At 42.3% G+C, this 16,259-nt stretch overlaps 1 protein-coding gene across 1 annotated transcript in view; it reads right to left on the bottom strand.

Moving 5' to 3' along the window:
* The window catches only part of PLEKHM3 (pleckstrin homology domain containing M3), a 76,008-nt gene that overhangs the window by 38,190 nt on the left and 21,559 nt on the right, over nt 1–16,259 (bottom strand). Inside the window, exons 3-4 of the mRNA XM_050900449.1 lie at nt 10,107–10,252; nt 4,295–4,488 (exon numbers count right to left, since the gene is read on the bottom strand). Of these exons, the coding sequence (XP_050756406.1) occupies nt 4,295–4,488; nt 10,107–10,252 (340 nt within the window). The remainder of the gene's footprint in view (nt 1–4,294; nt 4,489–10,106; nt 10,253–16,259) is intronic.

Genomic DNA, 16,259 nt, shown 5'->3' with positions numbered 1-16,259 from the left:
CCAGGACCACACGTCTGCAGCACTGGAGGTGTACCTTTAACCTCCTGCTGCAACAGCAAGCTCTAATTTGGTCTTCCTGTAAGACGCTAAGTAATGCATCCAGCACTTGAGTTTTGCTAGGGTAAAACTGATGTATGGCTGTTCTGGAGCTGATAGACAAATGGTATCAGACAGAGATGAGTAACGAAGGAAATTTTTCCATATAGTTTCTCACCACCATTCAGAAGATTTACTTACAGAGCAAGGGCACTTCAACGAGCGCTAATGTATAGCGGAATGTGCTGCAAAACATTTACCTTGTGTCACTGCCATCTGTCTAAAATATCTGGGCTAGCAACACCTGAACTGCAAGTTTAAGTGTATAGCTGAGAGAGCAGAGAGCCCAGAGAGAGCTCCAAGGTTGACCTGGGTTAGCCTACCCTACAGTAGACATGGAGGTGCCTGAAGACTTCCCAAAAAAATCATTCTGACAGTTTCTTGACCTGAAGAGTCTTCAACCGTGAAAAGAACAGAGGAAAAGAGGCTGTGGCATACGGACACACTGTTAGTGTGGCTTATGTCTAGACATAAAAGGAAGAAAGCAAAACCAGAATAAAACTTGCATCATTCAGCACAGCTTCACAGAACAACCTCATTATTTAATGGACTCGGAGATTCTCGCTCTTTCCTAGCTACCAATTTTATTGACTCCATCTTGTTTGCCTGCACCATTCATTCATCATTCATCATCGCACAATCTGCAGGTGGTGGTGGGATCCGTACAGCTCTACTTGTACTAATTCTATGTTGGCTCTAGGTTTTGGTCTTGTATGTTTATGCCTGAACAGCATCCACACAAGCAAGGCAACCAAAACAAGCGAGAACTTGTTGAGTAAAGACATTTGAGGCAAATTACGTCTGTTGCAATACTGAGGTGACAGCCACAGCAAACTAGGCATAATAACGTCCCTTGTAAAACAGGGAGCTCAGCAACAGGCTTGGAGTCTCAACTGGCTAATCTCAGAGGAACGCTGCTGACATGCACCAGTGGAGGGCCTTATTTCTCCTCCCAGCCAAGTCTGAGTTCCTTTATTTTTTTCCTTTGTAAATACAAAAAGCGCTTAGAATCCAGTGGAGCAATAGATGAGAACAAGTCATTATAACTGATGAAGACCACTTTTATTGTGAGCCTTCTAGCTACTTATAGGATTTCTTCTGCTGCTTTTCCTTTCTTCCTTTTTTTCTTCCTTTCTTTCTACTTAGTCACTTGCTTCTTCAAAGTTCACAATGTGGTTCAGCCCTGAGTTCTCTGCTAGATGCCAAGTTTCAAAATTCCCAAAGTACCTATCTATGCACACCAGTCATTATAAATAACATTTCCGTATTTAAGCCAACTGGATCCTGAGCTAACCTGGTTTATAGCCATCTGGAATTCTTCAGAAAAAGTGACTTGTAAGCACTGTAAACAGTTTTGTCTTCCCACAGGACACCAAGAGTTTCCAACTTCATTGCCATCTTCATTTTGCGATCTGGGTTTAATAGCAAGGTATAGATTTAAAGAAGATGATAATGCAAATAGTATTAATAAAAGAAACCTCGGAGTGACCTGCTTTTCCCTAATAAGGCAGGCTCTATCAGTGTCCCAAAGGCAGCAAGGTGCCAATACAATTAATCAGTCTGTTTTTAGTTCTCCCTAGACAGCAATATTAACAGTTTGTTTCAGTGTGTTTATACGGGTCTGACAGGTTTTCAAGATGCTGTGTTCACTTTCCTGTGATTAATAGTCATTCACACGCTAAGATGAAGACCAAGCAGAAAAAGAACGTTTTTAGAGCAGGACAGATAACTGGATTCTCTCCCCTAGCCTTTCATTTCTAACTAGGAAACAGTACTAGATTTAGGAATGCTGTCTCACTGTATTGTTTAAACTCCTCCTTTTCTTGCAACTTGCCCATGTGATGAGCCAAAGGGAAATTTAACTCACTCATTTTCTTCGTTTACTTTTCAGCTGTGCTCTATAAAGCCATCACATTGATGGTGAATGTCTGCACACTGTGATACAACATGCAGAAAGCAAAGCCATTGGGACCAGTTTTGAGCAAGCAATAACTCCTTCTGGGAAAAGAACTTTTCTTCCTTTCCATCTCTGCAAATCTCTTAGGGGAGATCTGAGGGACCAACTGGAGCACCAAACCCACCCTGCCAGTGACTTCACAGACCAAGAAGGAGCTGGACTCTAAGGTGTGTTTTGTACGTTCCTTCAGTGGCTTTTACAGCACTTTTAACAAGTCCTACCAAACTGGAGATGTTTCCCTAGTACAAAAGCAAACCCTTCTTGGGCTGGGGTCCTCCTCCCCACCACAGAGAGCTTTAATTGGAGACAGTGTGAAGGAACCCTTAGATAAGAAAAGGGAGCATTTGGAGTATTTCCCTGTTTCTCCTTCTGCCATTCTGGGTGTTTCATTTTGATACAGAGAGTTTTTTCTCTCTCCTCCCCGCCCCAAGAAAAGACCGTGCACACATTTCTGTGCTAATTTTTGTCTATTCTCTATTCTCTGCATTTCCTCAGCACTTGTCATCTCTCCTTTCTAGAGGTAGATTTTTGGGCTCCCTCTTTGTTCTGGTTTCTTCATTAACTCTTAATTTCCTGAGATCCCTTCCCTCTTTGAATCTCCTCCTTCTCCTGGCTTTCCCTCATCCCTTTGTCTCTAGTCTATTGATTTCTCTGCTTAGGCTTTCTTTGATCTCTCTTCTTTCACTCTCTTACCCAAGTCCATTCAGTCTCGTGCCTCCTCCTGTCTATTTTAATCAGGGCATTCTTTTCTTCAGCATTAATCAGAAAGCATAATTTCTTTTCTGCCACTTTTTCTGAACGGCAGCCTTCACAAATCTTATTCTCCTTTTAGTTTTACTGCAGTTGAAGAGGATGGCATAGGAAAGTTATTATAGCTGAATAGCAAAACAGTTCTGCAAGATAATACCATCCTCTAGAATAAAAGAAAAATCATCCTAATTTTTAAAATGCTGTCAGTTGCCCTATCAAATAATAGGAATTGAGCACTAAGACACAAACACATATTAACACACAGTGGGTCTGACACAAGAACTCAGTAGTGCCCTCCAGAAACGTGTTGCTATATCCTTCTCTTAACTGTTCTAGGTAGTTCATCAAAGCAATGACATAGATTATGTACCAAATAGCAGACTGCCTCACTCCTTACCTGGGATAAAGACACTAGTGCAGCCTCGTCTCCCTCCCAGAGAATTCAGGTCCCCCATCCCTAAAACACTATGCTCAAAATACAATCACTGATGTCATCTGCTTTCTTGCCCTTTGGCAGATCATAATTCCAAAGCAGCAGCTTTTCTATCTGCAGTCTTGTCTTACAAACTTGGGGGATACAAATGCTTACAGATGCATTTACCATCAGGTCAGCTGCATGTGCCTGGAGCCACTCACCTCACAGTATGGTATGGGCAGAGACATCTCCCCATCTGTTTCAGAGATCCATGACAAAAGTAACTCGGCTTTTTTAAGGTCACAACTGTGGCTTCATGGTTTTAAGAAGATTGTTCATTTTTAGCTTGTTAGAAAAATGCAGCAACAGGTGAATGGACTAATATACAGCACTTCTAAAATGAAGTTCACTTTTTGTAAAACTACTGTTTCCACCACAGAAAACTCAATATGAAACACCTTCTGCTGTGCTGTGACCATGTGTTTTCCAATATACAAAACACTGAGAACAGCCATGTCATGAATGGAAAAGATAGTGCCTGAGCAAGAGCACAACTGCTCTGGTGTCACATAAATCATATGCTGGGTCATGTGCCAGGGGACTACATCTGGCCTCTGCCTTTGTGTGAGACCATATCACAGAAGAGGGCAGAAGCGCTGGACAGGTGGTTGACTCTGGCCTCTCTCATGCTTTGCCATGCTGTGAGGTGTTTCAAAGGTCCTAACAGTGGCTACCACACTGAGATGCCATGGCAGGGAGAATGAGGTATCACACCTGACTGAAAATACCCACGCACAGCCAGGAAGCCTGAGGAGGAATAAAAGATGCTCACCACAGTGTGTGACCCCTGGGTAATAGTTGTCAAGAACAACTTCAGATATTCAGACTCTATAAAACCATTTTCTTTGGCAGTAGATAACCCAGCTGCCCAGGGAAGTCAGATACAAGCACAATATCTTTCTAAACAGGTAACACCTTCAGAACTAGATGGGGGGGGGTGGGGGGGGGGTGGGAGGAGAAAAGCAACATGACAAGGAAACCACATCCTTGTGCTGTATGTTGTCTGTGGTTCTTACCTTCTACGCAGATCTTCAGCCACTGCTGCTCTGCAGCTGAACAAATAGGCTCGGAGAGATTTTAGCTGCTGTCTCAGGCGGACAACAGTTGCCAGAGGTTCAACGTGCTTGTACAACATGGGATTTTCCTGCTGGATATCAATCAATGGCTCCTCATAAACATATTCCAGGAACTCTTTGGCTTGCTTTGATACCTGAAAAATAAAGCAACCAGTTCAGCTAGGCTTTTCTCCCAACTCTTTTTAAGCAGATCTTCCCCCTCTGTGATCTGTCAGCTATTCTCTGCATCTGAAAACTTACTCTGTTACCAATTACAGATGAAGACAGAGCTGAGAGAGATCCAACTGTCTCTGCTTATAGCCAAGTCAAACTTCATCAAGCCCATCAAAGTTGAGTGTATGAGATAATTGCTTATTTACCCAAAGTACAGCAATATTTGCAGCCACACATGTTTTCACTGCAGGGTAACATAGCTTACTAAATGTTTTTCAAGTCTAAAAACTGATTACCAAGTTTCTTCCCTGTTAACATTTTTCTGTTTGTTCGCCGTTTTCTTTTTGGCAAGAAGCAAGTGGTTAGGTAAGTGCCAAAGCACAACATTAGAAAAGGAAACATACACACTGCAAATCCAATCACATTGTACTATCGCAAGGTATAGAACTCCAGTGTAAAGTACTACTCCCATTTGTTTCATGCTCAGCCAGTATGGTTAAAATTATGTAAAAAGAAAATAATCAGAAGCTTATCTATCAAGTTGTTGTGTTTTTTTAAATACAAATAAATAAAGTTGAATTTTACTGGTATTACACACTCCCAATGTTTCATCTGCAAGAAATTTTTCTTATGCCTTTTTCATGATAGTGCTCTGTTCTATCTCCACCTGCAAAGAGCTACTGTAATCTTGATAAATTAACAGGACTTTTGTTCCCACTAGAAAAGATACTCCTGTTTCTCAGGTGAGAAGGCCAAATTCCCTCTCATTCCTTATTTCTGCATTTTATCACAGCTGGAAAAGAGAAGATGGGATTATCTGAAATGAGCTGCAAATCACTTGAAACTGTGCTATAGAAATACTATTCCTTCCACAATTCAATTAGTCCTCCTAGACCTTTAAATCACTGTTTACACTGAGTCGAGGGAGGGATGAATTAGGCTAACAAAAGGAGAAAGGGCACATCATGGCCTCTTGAGATTTAGGATGTTATTTCCCTTCTGGTGCTGTAAGGTAGGAAGTAGGGAAAAGCAATATACATCCTTATAAATAGCACCACTTCCAAAACCAGCACAAGTTACTAGCTACAGGAGTCACTAGCTACTTACAGGGAAAGCTAGCCCCAAATGTAACCTTTTCACAATGCACAATAAAAATAAGAAATAATGCCAAGGCCAGCCTTCCCACCAATAACTACACAAATAATACAATGTGTAATTTTAAATACAGCAGATCATAACTCCACAGGTTTCCCAGGCCCTGAAGTTGTACTAAATATCTCACCTATTTGTATTAAAACAACCCACTAATTTCTTTTCTTTCCTTTTTTTTTTTTTTTTAAATAATGCACGTACAAGGAATTGTGCTGTCTGAATAGAAGCACAGGTAACATGCTGTGTTGGCAACTTGGATTTCGTAGAACAAAATTCTACAAACCCCAAATATGTCAAGTTTTCTAACATTAGCAATGTTGATGTTTTATGAGACATGCTAACTGCAGTGCACAAAAGAGACTGCAGTTAAACAACCTGCTTTTACAATCATTAAACTATTTGGCTGTAATACCGCAGCAATCCCCTGACAACTGCTGTATCTACAGTAAATATTATTCCTCTTCCACCAATGGGCAAATTAGGCCACATATTCAGTGATTCCCTAGAAGGCACATGAATGCTTGGTACAGCAACTAACATCTCCCACCAGGAGGACCTGGTGCCCAGTGTTCTTTGTAGTCTTACTTCCTTGCTTTAAACCCCTGCTGAAGTTATGGGCTCCTCATCCACCTGCTCTGCTGTCTCGGGAACCAGAGGGCGATTACTGTCTAAGTACTACACCCATGCCTGTGCACGCTTGTACCCTGTATGGGGCAACCCTCCTCAGGCTGCAACGTTAAGAGTAGAGAAACAAAAAAATGCCAGAATTGAGGTCACCTGAGTAACTCTGCAACACATGTACACTATGATGACAAAGTATTACTGTGCGGCTCTGGTGCTGCATGGTCTGAATGCAGCCTTTGAGGAGAGAGGAGCAAAGCAAACCTTTCTCTCTCCTTGCCAATACAACGTACCTGCAGAGTGCTGATTGCAGGAAAAGTAGCTTTGCCCAGCATCACTGGCTGACAGGTACGTGTCTGTTCACTCTGCATGCCCGACACAGGCACACAGGTCATGTAAAACATTAACTCACATTGCCAACTATAGCAAGAAGCTGAAATGCAGTCTTGTAATGGGAAGGGTCAGGCAGTCATAATAATTCAGCTTGCTACCAGCCACTGTTCTAGTACATGTACTAGCATATTCACAGTCCCCCAATTTTACTGGGCAGACTAGACAATCCCATTAAATAAGCCAGAAGGAGTGAGAAGATGCAAAGTGCAACCAGGTTTTAGCTTTAAATGTCATACAAGGATGGATGCTAACATTTCCAGACCTTTCTTTTCTAGAGGCTGCAAACTTACAGTTCAGAATTCGATTTCCCAGAAGCCAGCCTCCCTTGAAGCCTTCTGGCACAGGGAGTTCATTTCCTGCTGTGTTTGTCTGGCATTTTGCACAGGCTGGAAGCCACCTGAACCAAACTGCAATACTTACTGGGTTTTGTGTGCAAATGGGGAAAACAGTTGGCCTAAATAAAAGGAAGCAAGGATGTTCACGAGATTGCCTCTTTTCCCTTCTCACAAACATGTGAAAAACACAAATATGAAAACAGCAGGGAGACAGGGAAAAAAGTGAACCTGGGGACTGAACTGCTGCTTTGGTTATGACAGAAGAAACGTGCCTAACTGCCAAGTCCTTTCAAAGAGCTTTTATTGCAGTCAAGGGGATTTTTTTTTCCTATCTATGCACTTTCAGGTGTTAAGTGCATTGTTGTTTTTCAAGATCCTGAGTATGGGAAGACACAACTCTACAGATTTCTACCACTTCTGGTTTTTCATAACCCATCTTGCCAAAAGCAGACAAGAACCTCTTCATTTGCAAAACTTACTTAATTGATGCAACAGTTTACTTTCCAGCTGCTGCTCAGATGCCTAGGAGTCCATGAAAGATGAAAGAGAAACATGCCCAATTACATTGTATCATCATAAAAGCTCATGTCCTAGAGTACCTATTGATGCTTGCTTTGCCAGAGACAGATAGGACAGACCCCAGAAACCCCTGCAGAGGCGGGGAAAAGGTGGTAGTGGGAAGGAGTGCAGGTTTTCAAACTCTTCATTCACTTTGCTTCCATTTGGTGGACTGACAGGCACATTTCAGACTGTGTGGAACACAGAAGCTTTTGAAGACTGAAGCCTGTTTCATTTCTGACCATCAAATGTGGTATGTGCTTAATTCCTGCAGGACCTCTCTGGGGTATGCTATGAGTCCAGCCGGGAGCAAGTCACCCACTGCAGAAGCTCCACTTTCAGGCATTGCTGTGCTACCTGTGAGGAGCAGGGCTGTGCGTTTAGGAGAAGCTCTGCTGTTTGGCTTCATTTTAGGATGTTGCTGCACAGCTTTGTATGGGCACACTGGCCAATTATGTGAGGTGAAATGCTGACAAATTAAGTGATCATCTTTTAAAAATGAGTCCAAAGAAAATTATTACTACCAAGATCATCTCAAGGAAGTGGGACAAGATATCTGTCTTTGCCAAATCAGCACATTTAATCAATACACTACTAAGGAATCATGCAGTTTCATTATAACTATTAAGTGCAGCAGCCAGCACTAAGTTGCCTTTTAGACCATACAGAAGAAATAAACGTCAGACCTTATCTCTGAATGGAGAAAGGAGATGCGGATGTAAAAGTGCAGGCAATATGTGCTCTACCTCAGAAAAGGACTGCTTAGTTCTTATGGAGGTGTAGCAGGGACAGAAATAAAAGCACACGTATGCAGAATTGAACAGAAAGGGGAAAATCTCAAAGATGTCACAAAAGTAACAAGAACTACTTGTTATTTTAATGCTATACGTGGATGGGATGGAGTTGAGGAGATGCAACCAGTGATCTCAGCTGAGTTGTCACACTGCCACTGTGGCACACGATGTCCTCTTCACCTTCCCTCCTTGCCTTAGTTTCCGCTCTAATAGTTGGGGATGCTGTAGTGTTTTCCTACCTAAGGGATGGTGTTCCTTTCTTAAATCCATCTCTCTGAGCACTTTGGCACAGAGACTGGTAAAGTATCTGCACAGAATTTGCTTGTGCTCCCAAGCCACCTCATAGCTGCTCTGCCTGTCTACAAAAAGTGCAAATTGATAACTTCTCACTACTATAGTGAGATTACAGTAGATTAAGTTTTCAATGAATGCTTAAGCTTGAAAGTCCCATTTCCTTTTGTGCCTCAGCTGCCTATACCAAGACCACAGGAAACAGAGCATAGAGCATACTTTTTACCCTGCAGGTTTAGAAAATAAAACAGTTTATTTTCTTGGCAGTATTACTGACAGCTTGATATGAGGTCTTTGCCTTACCATCCACTTACCCCATATCAGGGCGACCTATGCTATCGTGGGCTAGCAAGTTTAGTCCTTGGTAAAAGCATCCAAAGAAAGAACTCTTCAATATTTATTCCTAGCTTCTAGGAAAGGGAGGGGTTTTTGTCTCCACATGTAGGAGCTTTGTAACTCTGAAGAATCTTGCATTTCATGGCGCAAGACTATCATTTTCCTGATGGCAGGCTCTGGCTACCTTTTAATAATCTCCCCGTCTGACAAATTTTCTTCTTCAAGAGAGCTGGTTTTCCTCTAATAGAGCATTTACTGGTTATTTTTTTCCTTTTCAAATAGCCCATAATAATAATATTCGCAGACACAAAACATCAAACAGCCTCTCCTAACAGTGGCTGCTAAGTCTGAAGGTCTAGCATGGTCTGGATTCCTTATGAGTTTGTTATTTTTTCAGCATATGCTCCCTGAGATGGCAAAACAACACTGCTACCGTGTTTGCTGGCATAATGCTTTGAGGCATGTAATCAGTTGCCCCTATCTGGCAACCAGCCACCAAGGCAGCAGCAAACAGCAGATTATGGAAGTTTTAGAAAAGCTGCTTGTGCGGCAAGTGAACACTGTAGAATTTTTTCTTTATGTTACTTTCAGCTGTCTGGTCCAAACAAGTGCTATAGCCATGTCCTTCTAGTGTCCTCAAAATATTCGTGCCAAGAGACAGGACATACTGGGCCTTGCAAACACCACGTTTGGGTATGCCAGTTTCCTGTGGGCATTTCCACAATTTAGCATCCATCACCAAGCAGTGCCAATCCCTAGTGCTCATGAAACACGTACTCCTCAAGGGCCCAGTAACTGCAAAGATTAGGGCTAAAAGAGAGGTTTCAGTGTTCTGTCCCTCCCTGTCTCTTGAACAACCAGATAAGCAACGATTGAAAAGATGCCACCAAGAAAGAGGAGCATGGCTGTTCCTGTGGAGGAACGCCTTAGGCCTGGCTAAGGAAATTGTGATGAAAACATCTGTGTTGTTGAGAGAGCGTGGCTCATTCTGGCAAGAGGGACAAAGAAGACAGTATTAGCAGTCCATGCCTGTAATCTTCAACCTGTTGCAATGTCTGTGTTTCTATCTAAAGAGCAATTCAGTTCACTTGCTAGCAAGCCAACCTGCAGGGAGATTACCTTGTATTTGGAAGTGTCCCAGTTATGAACCAGCCGTGCAGGGATGAGGAAGCTGTCATCCACGTGGCAGGTGCTGCAGTAATACCATCCACTGTAGCTGCACACCTTGGCTTTCCCATTGGACAAGCCTATGGAGCGCTGACAGCCTGGAGAAGAGAGAGGGGAAAAAGTCTGGGTTTGTACACCATGCCAAAGGTACACACTCAGGATGCAGTAAGAAAAGTAATTATTCCCCCATCTGAGACCCTTTTTAAATTTTATTTATTTATTTTACCAATGGAGCCATTTCTCATTCCCTAAAAAAACAGAGGAATAAATATCAGTACTCTTGGACCAGCGCTGAACAAGCATATGCTACCTTGAGCATCTACAACAAAGAGTTCAGAGAGCAGTCAAAGGATACTTAGCAATTCTCAAGAACGAAAGGCAGAAGACCAACTTTGAGGCACTGGGCATTTAAAAGCCATGGCCGTCTGAAAACCATGACCTGAAGCTTAGACAGAAAACACCAGACCACAGAAGTACAGTGCGCTTGCTCCAGAAAGCTCCCATTTTCCCCACAACAGAATAGGCCAGCATTGGCTGCCTGGAGGAGCGCAAGCCAGCTCCTGCTGACAGCCAGAAGGGATGCTGACTTGGCAGGTAGGATTCGGCCTCAGAACTAGCACAGCCAAGGCAAACCACAGTCAGACCATGAATAACAACTGTGAGCAGCAGTCACATTGAGAACGAGTAGTCCTCGACTAGTAGCAGTGATACAGCTCAGTTTCCTGCAGGCTTTTTTTTCCTTACAATTGGACTACCCTGTGTCTTACAAGGTCTGAGGTCTGCCTGATACTTTTTTCACAGCTGGATCCCTTGCCTCTTCCCGTGCCCTCTTGTGTGGAGTCCCTGGGGTAAAACAATGTATTCAAAAGCTGCTGCTTTAGTTGGAAAGAACTAACGCAGAGCTCTCCTTCACCTGACCACCTGTTTTCACAAAACACATAGAAACTCAATGTATTTGACACCTCTGTCTTTCTCTCAACTGTGACTAGAACGAGCCAACAGGTTCAAATAATATTAGAGTGGAGGGCTGAAGACAGACAGCACAGTCACATTAAACAACCTGCTCAGGAAGCGAGGCTAAAAATGTTTGGATAAGATACAATGAGATGTCTGTGGTTGTTATTAACACCTCTTTGACACAGCACACACGACGGTATTTCTGCTTTTCCTTCAAATGCTAGTGTCCCCATATGACATTTACAGCTACAGACACAATTAGCAGCAGAGCCCCACTCTGGCATGTGCTGTGTGCTCAGACGGCTCTGCTGGAGCTGATTAGTAATGCTGATTAGCAGAATCCTTGTACATCACTTTTACGGCAAAAGTATTGGTTAAACAGAGTTTTTCAGGCAGAAGTCAACTGACTGACTGCTTTTGTCAGTATAACAGATTTTGTTTAGTGTAATCATGTAACTTCTCCCACTGAAGGCATCTTTTTTCTCCAGTATAAGTTATCCTGATCTGAGGAGAGATTGCAGCTCAACTACTCTAGGCATAAATTGAACTCCTCCTTCTTCCCATTAGCTGATGCCACCATGTCCCCTCTGCTCTAATCAAAATAATTAAAATAACCTAACCAACACAATTGGTTAACTTCCTCTTCCACACTCCAGAGCCATTTGGCCGTTGATTCTCTGCAATACACACTATCAAGTGAATCAGTGTGGGACATGTCCTGTCTCCATCTCTCTCTCTTCTGTTTTTTTTGAAGTGAGGATACGCAGTTTCTTGAAAAAGGCAAATATATAAACAGGTCAGTTGATGAAAGAGATACTTATGTTAATGTCTCCTCCTTTACCATTCATAAGATCAGAGCATAAATATAAACATATATCTCAAGTGTTATAACTCAACATATATAATGCAAAAATGTGATCTCAGCTAATAATCAAACAGAAAATCCAAACATTATGACTGCAAACTATTATCATTGTAGATATGATTTTTGTATGGTAAATATTAGCAGAACTTTTTGCAAAGCAGTATTTTTATGGCAGAAAGAATGCAGGTATGCCTTTTATAAGGGTAAAGTTAATTCAAGTAATTCAGCAGTGTGTTACAAAAAAAGATGACCTATGACTGTGGCTTGGGATCAGAACTTAGGAGCCAACAACTTTGTATTTCCCTCAGTGCAAAGCACACATTTTTCCGTCTTTCCTTTCCTATTCTTCTCTTCTTTTAAAAAAGCAGTTTCCTGACTAGTCAGTTAAAAGAGTTTCCATGCAGTCCCACCCCACTATGCTGTTATGGATGAAGTCAGCAGGCACACCTGGTAGTAAGCTCAGTATCAGTGCTCTGTAGTACATACAGAACTATTCTTTCAATTTTTAAAATGCATTCATACATAAAGGTGAAGCTGAGGAGACATGAAATACCAGTCCTGTTCATCTGACATGACATTCGTCTGACTAGTAGCCCTGGAAGATGCTTGCAGAAGGTACTCAGACTGTTGCTATGGAGCCCATGTTTTTAAAAGCACAACGGAGGTAAATCTTGCCCCTCTGTAAAGGAAACAGAGAAGTATGCCCACGCGCCTCCTCATGGACCAAGATGAAGGAATCTATGAAAGAGAGCATTCCCCTTGCCCAAGCTAAATGGGAACAAGCCCTCAGTTAGGATGTTTGTGTTAGCAATACCTCAGTACAGCACATTCTTTTGTGCCAGCCTTGCTAAAAGAAGTGAAGGGTCTGAATCTTTCTCCCCACTAGTTGCCTCTGAATTTCCTGTAACTGAAAAGCACTGAAGCATCCGTCTTTATACCTCAACTGGCTCCAACTTGAGCTTTCATTACATACAGTCATCGCCTCACATTGGATGAAATAGAGACTGCTAAATGACATAGTATTTTCTAGCTCAATGTGTTTGGACCAGCTGATGAAGTGCTAGTGGTAAAGCTGTGTCTGAATGAGACTGAAGTCTCCTAACTCAATGCCACTGAAACCTTTATAAACATTCCTCACTAGCCAACACTCACTCGTCTCGGGGATGAGGATGGGGATGGGACAGGACACACTGATTTCACCTAACTGCCACTGTGCACTCCCTGCCACTCCACAGGCTGCTAGTTTGTCTTAGTGCCCTAACTCCTATCCATTAGACTGAAGGCCAGAATAAGCTAAACTCCAATTTGAGTTGCTATCATCCTAAACCAAAACGTTTGCAGTTGATAAGTCACCATTTTAAGGCCTAATTTCTTGCAGCCTCCTAGAGCCAGAAACTCATTCCAGTCCATGGAGAGAGTTTCCTCAAGAGAGGAATGACAACGCACAGAAGTGCTGGGGCGGGACTTCCCTCCTCCTCCCTATGTCCAGCCCATAAGAACTGAAGGTCTCTGGGGTGAGGAGGGTCTCAGCAAGCAATCTTGGATGCCCTTCCCTTCAGGAAGGGTGGTTTTATAAAGAGGAGAAAGTGGAAGAAGTTCCTACCCAAGCAGCATGCATTGCTTTCTCCCTTATTCCAGCCCTTCTCTGAGCCCACGTTTGTTTCCTTGTTCCTCAGAAACACATTTTTACACAGAGTATCTCTCATTCCTCTTCACATCCTCAAGTAAATCATATTCTGCAAAGCTACATAACAGTTGTAAGGGTTGGGGTATTTTAGATGAGAACGTGGCACTGGCACCTACCTTACATTTTCCCTTACCTTACAAGCTTTGCTGTTTGAAAATCACCATCTTTTCTATTCCTGTCTGTTGTGATTCATAATGATGGCTATTTCTACAATCCTTTCAAATCAAGTTATCAAAGCACTGATTTTCTTTGATGTTATGCAGTTCAAAGTGATGTAGTGTGACAAACATATTTCTGTGGCATAGACCACTTATGCTACTTTGTTTTTTAAGATGGAAAAAAATAGAGCAAGAGTGAGAGAGAAAGAGGAGGAGGAAGGAATAGCTTGTGGCTTAATGCCCTTGGAAATCCTGCACCTGGACATTCAGCTACATCAACTTGCCATCATGTTTACCAGAAGCAAAGCTAGTACTGATTCCTGGCTTTAAACTCTTGAGCACCCCTTGCAGCAAGATAGTCAGATGTAGCTGACCACCTCAGCGATCAGTAACACAACTCAACAGATAGTTTAGGGTGGGGGAAGGGACCCTTTCATGTTTGCAGAGAAAACACTTACTTGCCTATAGCTAGAGAAAGCACCTTCCACAGGATGGGGGAAAAAAAGCAGCACAACTTTCACCAAGCCTCTTCTCACCTATTCCCAATGCTCACACTGAATATTATCCATATAACACCTGTACAAAGGTCTGGCAAACCCTGAGCCTAGAGCAAGGAGAATACTGCGATATTTACTATTACCCCAAATCATCTCTACCTAAAGGATGTTATAGAGCAAGCTACAGAGGGAAGAAGTGCACCTGTAGGTATACTGTTAGCAAAGTGAGGGAAGGAGTAAGCCCAAACCTTTCATCACAGAAAATATAACAAAACAGTCTTGGAATCAAGCAAAGAAAATAGGGGTTAGAAAAAACAGCAGCAAGAAAGTGCTGCTGGGCACAGATGAACCTCTCTCAACAACATGTCTGTGAGCAGAGCAGGAGTATCAACATCAAGAGTCTCATCTCCAAGTGCAAATACTTCGGGAAGAAAGACGTACCGGAAGATGAGGTTCAAAAGTTACAAGTCTCTCTCCTTGACTTAAGGTGGTGGTGAGGATAGTACGGAGGAGGAATCCAAGACACTTGAATACAATTCCTCTTCTGCAAAGTGTGGAAAACACCATTTCTGCCACTTTCAGGGTGTTGCATACTCTTATGGTCAAGAATGACACACACAACTATTCTTTTTATCCAGACACCTTTTTCTTTAATCTTTTAGTAAGAGAAGATTGGAGTAGCTCCACAGTGAAACAGAGAAAGTGGAAGACCAAACTAGAATTAAGTACACAACTGTTTTCCTTATTCAATAAAGTTCCTTGCTCAATATAAGGAAAAAGCAACTCCCTCATGATTGTGTACCATAATTAAATCTGTGACAGATTAGCTTAGAAGCTAATTCATTTAGAAACAACATACAATATGAAGAAAAGAAAATGACCCACAGACTTCAAAAGGCTTTCAGCTTGATAAAGCCATAAAGCAGACTAAGCAGAAGGAGCACAGCAACAAATTTTCAGTGTGTTAGATCTGACATACATCATCATTCTAGCTGCTCAGCACAAACAGAAAGAGAAGGTGAGAATTCCTTCAATTGCCGGCCTTGTGTTTCTGTGTATCTATTCCAATTCACTCCACCATGCGAAAACTCAGACTCACGAGGAAGACACGCTAACAATCCAGCTCAGTTCTCCTTCATGCCTACCTAGGTTTGAATTTGCATTACACTTTGTCCTTTTCTCAGCATCACTTTTTTTTCCAAAGCAATTCTCCTTCTAAAGAGATAATCAAGAACTCAGAAACCTCCAAGCAAAGTCTGACACTTTACTCACCTTGCCTACTTTTTTGTAAGCTTCTTACAGACTAAAAAAAAACTCAGCAAAACCTTAACAGATTAAAGGCAGAAAATTTCCCCTGTTGAAGCCATGTAGGTTTGACCCTATCTCCTTATAATTATCTAAGCAACATATAAATCCCACATTATTTATGTCAGCAATGTACAAATCCCACTTTAATTATAATCTAAATAAGCTTCTCCAGAAATAAGGAAGAGTTCACTAGTCCCCAACTCCCAGACTCATTTTTTTTTCTTTAAATAGGCTCCAAAGGATGGACCAACCGTTCTGAGTCAATGGAAACCTTGACTATCAGCTGGAGCTCAGGACTAAGCCCTAAATTAGCAGCCTTCCCATCTTCATTAGTGCCATTTGAAGATACAGTGCATAGCCCTGTCTTTCGTATCTCGCACAATCCAGCTCAGCTAACTTAGCCTACGCAGTCTAGGCTTGCTGGCTACAGGCTCTAGCCTGGGCTGGGGAGACAGGCCACTCCAGAGAGTGATCCATCCCATTCTACTAGTGATGTCTCACAGGCACACTGCCGCAGAACATCTCTCCAAGACAGATGAGATGAATCATCCCCTAGGCACCCAGGCTTTCTTCCAATCAGTGAAGATTGGATTAGCGTAGACATCCAATATTTAGACTGCTAAGGGTAAGCGA

This window comes from Gymnogyps californianus, chromosome 7 (assembly GCF_018139145.2).
Source record: "Gymnogyps californianus isolate 813 chromosome 7, ASM1813914v2, whole genome shotgun sequence".
In the NCBI taxonomy this organism is placed as follows: domain Eukaryota; kingdom Metazoa; phylum Chordata; class Aves; order Accipitriformes; family Cathartidae; genus Gymnogyps; species Gymnogyps californianus.
The sequence above is the reverse complement of the archived record's forward strand: the minus strand, read 5'-3'. Positions and strand labels throughout refer to the sequence as shown.